This window comes from Macadamia integrifolia, chromosome 2, assembly GCF_013358625.1.
Source record: "Macadamia integrifolia cultivar HAES 741 chromosome 2, SCU_Mint_v3, whole genome shotgun sequence".
Lineage (NCBI taxonomy): Eukaryota > Viridiplantae > Streptophyta > Magnoliopsida > Proteales > Proteaceae > Macadamia > Macadamia integrifolia.
Genome location: NC_056558.1, coordinates 4,153,760 through 4,159,193, shown reverse-complemented (window position 1 = coordinate 4,159,193; position 5,434 = coordinate 4,153,760). Strand labels below are relative to the sequence as shown.

At 35.5% G+C, this 5,434-nt stretch overlaps 1 protein-coding gene across 1 annotated transcript in view; it reads right to left on the bottom strand.

The window, feature by feature from the left end:
• The window catches only part of LOC122060698 (laccase-15-like), a 4,135-nt gene extending 2,923 nt beyond the window's left edge, over positions 1-1,212 (bottom strand). Inside the window, exons 1-2 of the mRNA XM_042623812.1 lie at positions 1,073-1,212; positions 289-440 (exon numbers count right to left, since the gene is read on the bottom strand). Of these exons, the coding sequence (XP_042479746.1) occupies positions 289-440; positions 1,073-1,174 (254 nt within the window). The 5' untranslated portion in view covers positions 1,175-1,212. The remainder of the gene's footprint in view (positions 1-288; positions 441-1,072) is intronic.
• Between the last annotated feature and the right edge of the window lie 4,222 nt (positions 1,213-5,434).

The following is a 5,434-nucleotide window of genomic DNA, read 5'->3' as shown; positions in this document are numbered from 1 at the left end:
AAAAAAAAAAAAAAAAAAAAAGGAATAGTCCTTCCATTAAAATAAGATGCTTCACCAATAACATTAACCCCTTCTCTTTTACCCTCAGCAGTTTAAGTATTGACCTCTTAGTTGAAATTTACAGAAACTAGCAGGCAATTGAGATGGAGTCCTTTTGAGTTGTGGCATCCTTCAGTCACTGATATAATAGCCACAGATGCCCTTATTACAAAAACAGTATTTACTAATTACAGAATTAATTTACCTAGCTATCTAAATTCTAAATGGGAGAAGCAAAGAAAGTTATACCAGTGGAGGGTGATATTATAAGTTCCATGGTTCACAACATTGATAAACACTGTATCTCCTTTGCGGACATGCAAGGCTGGCCCTGGAAATTGCCCATTCACTGTCAAGATTTTCTTGGTGCTACACAATCTGGTATACGAAGTTTCAGTGATCTACAAAATATAAATAAATAAAAAATCTTAGCATGACCAGAAAATATCTCATTTAGTAAAGATCATTTAAGCTTTAATTAGCCTTTTATTGAGGTAATCCTAGGCATTCACCAACAATCAAGTATAAAAGCTACAAAGAGATCATATCACTTTGCACTAATTGGTTTTAAGATTAAAATAACCTTAACATGCTATCCGAGTGGGTCTAGTGGGCGTCCACCAATTATGAACCCTACTTTACACACGAAGACATCCAAAAGAAGGCCTGCATTACACACGAAGACATCCAAAAGAAGGCCTGCACATAAGGGGTGAAAAAAATCCTCTCCCACGAGTGCGGTGGAGCGACGAGGATCCAATGGTCAACATGACATCGGGGCGTGTATCGATGTCGTCTGAACCATCCGATGCTCGCCGCACGGCCACACCCGCGGCAGAGGATCAAAGTCCCATAATGGGGAGTATTAAATAATCCCACGAGAAGGCCTGGACGTGATATTAATCATGAAAGGTAAAGCTTGTAGTCTTCAGTCTATGTGATGGTGACTGCTTGATTTTGAACAGACAAGACACCATAATGGCAAACCAAAGAGGCAATTCAATTAGCAGCTAACATGACTTAAGTAACTTACATTCCACTTAAAGTGGTAGGTCTCCCCCAAACCCATGCAGAGTAGTTCTAACAACAGAAACCCCAAAAGCTCCAAGATCAGACCCTTCTTCCACATACCCATTTTCTCACTGAATCATGTAAGAACCTCTCCTTTACCCTTTCTCCCTATGGTTTCTGAGTCATCCTTCAATGGGTTTTTATAGACTCCTTACCTTCTACAATTGGAAATAAAAATAAATAAACTCAGGAAAAAAATACCAAGTGCATGACTTTTCAACCAGGCTGAACCTGATCGTATTCATATCTTTATCCTTCTTTTTCCATCTTTTTCACGTTTCTACTCTCAAAGCTGGTTTCTTACAGAAGGAAGCATTCCAATCTTTTTCAAAGCCATTGTAAATTATTGTTATACTTGCAAGTTTCTTATAGATCATTCAAGATGTAAGCACACGGCAGCGACTAAATCCTCTGTGGATTGGGATGTTCCTAGATTTATAGCTTCTGATATTGAGTGGGATGTTGTAGGAAGACCAAGATTTCTTTTTCTTTGAAACTCTAGTTTTGGTTGATAATTCAGTGGGGCTTAATTCCTCTCTGTTGATGACCATGCTGAAGGTGGAGTAAGAATTGAGCTTGTTTGCCTTATTGGGTAGTTTGTATTTCATTCATTCTTTTTTATTACCAATAAATTCTTTTCTGATCTTAATAAAAAAAAAAAATTTTCAAGATGTATGAGGGCGTCACCCGACCTCTAAAGACTTATAGAGGTAGAACTTTAAAGATCTAATGAAGGTCAGGTTTTTTTTTTTTTTTTTTTTTGAACCCGAGATGGTATGAAGGTGAAAGCTAATCAGGGACTTAGATTCAGAATTGTTTCTAGGTGTTATATGTTTCTTTTTCCTTGCGAGTGACCTCCCACTTCTAATGAAATTAGCGTAGGTGGATATGCTCTCTAATTTTTATTAGCATTTATTGTAATTGATTTTTTTTTTTTATTTATACAAATGATCCTTTAGGGTAAAAAAAACGTCACCCAGAATCTATATTTAGAAATTTCAACCAATGATTATCTCTTCACGTGTTTTGAACCACAATCAAAATTTTCATGCATTAAGAACAAAATTATTTGCTTTGCAGCTGTTTAGACAAAGGATAACAAGGTTTAATTGACAGGCTGTATACTGTAGTGTACTGAGAGTCAAATTTCCTAACTTCACGCTTAATCCATTGATCAACTCAGAATTTGTCAGAATTCAGAAAAGAATTGAAAGTGATTGATTGGTTAAAAAGCATGCATATCAGTTGTCTCTCTCTCTCTCTCTCAATACAATTTCATTTGAAAGAAACCACGAATATCTACATGGCTACACGTGTCTCTCTCAATACAATATCATTTGAAAGAAACCGCGAATGTCTTCATGCCTACACGTCTCTCTCTCTCTCTCTCTCTCTCTCTCTCTCTCTCTCTCTGAAAGAAACCGCGAACGTCTACATGCCTACACGTCTCTCTCTCTCTCTCTCTCTCTCTCTCTCAATACAACTTCATTTGAAAGAAACCTATAATGTCTACATGGCTACAAGACGATGCCCAATCCAAAAGCCCTTCGCAAGGTCATAAAGCCCAACAATTGTACATTACCCCACCAAATCTTTTCCTTGTTCTTAATCATTGAGTGCACCCACCACATCAATTCCGCTAACTAGCTTTATGAATAGTCAGTGCACAAAATTAGTTCTAATGTCGTTTGACGACAAATCAAGCTATAGGGTGGAGTAACTTTTTCCAGTGTCATAATCTCAACAGCTGCATACAACCCAAACCATGTAGTACTAAAACTTCCCACATTCCTTGTCATGGAACGCACTCACTGCATCACAACATTAGACATAGGTCTTCCTCTTTCAATAAGAAGGAAGGTAAAAGAGGCTGGTGAATGTTCACGTATGTTAATGAACGTTAATGTCCCTGATTCGTGGATATGGCATATATTTTCTCTCTCCTCGTTCAATAAATGTTATATCCATGGACTAAGGACGTTCGCGTACATTCATATACGTGAACACTCACTGCTCTCAAGGTGAAACCATCATCTCAAAAGATTCAAGTCCTATTTGGTAATATAGTCTTGGTATAATTTCAACTTAAAATGAAAGAGGATGAAGTATTTAAAATTTTTATCAAAAAAAAAAAAAAAAGTAGTTAAAATTAAAAAATATGTCATTTAGTACGTATTTTAAATTTATCTCCATTTGATTGTATTTTAATAATTTTATTAGAACTTTAAATCAGAATTCGAGCAATTTTCCTTGCTTGAGATGTATGTGGGGTCCTCTATCACATGATCTAACTTGTCTACTTTCAAGTGGCAAACGGTGAGGCATTATACTTCACTAGGCATGGTGATGCTTATAAAGCATCTACTCATATCACTGAAAACTATACTTTGTTTAAAAACTTCTACGAGTACGAGAAGGTTTTATTGAAAACGTTGGGAAACATAGGGAAAGGTACATATATTTAAGGATTTTAACCCTGTGACATAGAAGGAATAGGCTAAATTTTAATTTAGAAAGATTTTAAAAAGTATCAAACCGAAAAAAAAAAAAAAAAAAAAAAACTTTAATAGTTTAATATATACCCAAATGACATTTTTTTTTTTTTTTTTTTTTTTTTTGCTACCTTATTACAATTTTCAAAACCATCCTTTGAAAAAGAAGCAACTTCAAGGCAATCTAGTTCTCCATAAGATTGCTCACCCGTTGGTTCCTCTATTGGGAAGCTTCTGTTTTGGTGTATATGGTGCCTTTATTTTTAATCCAATCCAAATCTCGATAAGATTCTGCTCTAGATCCATAGTTAGAAGCTTACTCCAATTTCAAAGAATGATATTTGATATAAACATAATTTATTATAAGGTAAGTGATCTCTGTTCGGGAGCATTCTTGCACCCATACGCAAGGGCATGCAAATTGAAGAGCACGGTGGTTATCTCATGCCTATATGTGTGGTGCACAATGATCGCTCTTAGACAGAGCTTTGTCCTTTATTATAAAGAAGAAAAAAAACCTAAAAAACAACATGACCCCTATGCCCAGACACAATAGAGGACAAAATGACCAGTAAACCCCACCCCTATAGATGCTTCTAATAGTACTCTCATTGACCTCCACATTGATGCCCTCCGAGAAGATCCAAACTCTCCACGTACATCTCTTCCATCAAAGATGATGAAACAAATCAAAAGTCTTCACCGTTTCCTGAATGCAAATCATATCTTGAATCAACAAGAAACCCAAAGCGCCACTTGAATTGGTTACTTGCATTACTTCTCCAAGATTCAACTATATATTTTTTTACTAATATGCTGAAAAATTCAACTAAATAAATACTGTAACATTCCCTCTCCTTTAAGCAACCTTGCCCACAAGTTGTATTGTTGCATGGCACGAGAGATTCCAGTAGTCTAATTTACTTGCCAAATTGGTCACTGCTTCTTCCCCGGTATCCTCAACATTGCAGTCAAGTGTGTTGTGTCTTTTACACAGATTCTATACGTTCCATCATCTAGTGCACACATAGGAAGTGAAAATGAGTGACCAACCACCCCCCTCCCACCTCCAAATTGGTGGAAAATTGCACTCCAGCATCATAGCAATCAGTCTTTTTGTTATCCCCTCCATAAAAAAATAAAAAAAAATAAAAAAATAAAAAAATCTTTCAAAAAATATATACTAAAATTCCAATAAATAAATAAATAAATAAAAAATAAGAAATAGAAATTTAAAAGGCAGCATGGTACCTACGCTGAGACACAAGAAATTTGAAATTTGAGCAGGGGGGCTTTAGTAGTCTAACATGTCTCAAATTTTGAGTCCCATCTAGTCTACCACATAGCACTGTTGGCATTTAAAGTAGGCATGCAGGAATCGGGCTCCTATAAACTCTTTGTCAAATAGTCCAAGAAAAAATTATATCAAAATGACACATATGTATTAGGTGTTGATGTTTAATTGTTCTATTCAATAGTTTGGGTTGTGAGCTGTCTGAGGGTTGGTAAAAGTTTGTTGGGATTTTTAGGATTTACATGGGATTAATTACAAAAATATATCTCTTTGTTTCCTTTTAAATTGGTAATAATACGGGATTATTAGGGTTATGAGAAAAGTTGTGAGGAAGAGAGCTTATAACCATTTTCTCTATTGCTCGTAAAGACCTCTTGATCATCTCTTCATAGACGTAAGTATTTTATCGAATCACTTATAGATTTTTTCTTCGCTTACATTATGGGGTAAAGAGATTTTTTGTTTATATTGAAGATGTGGTTCTTGAGTGTTTGAAAGTGAAAATTTCTCCTATATATTATGTTGAACGGCCAACTAT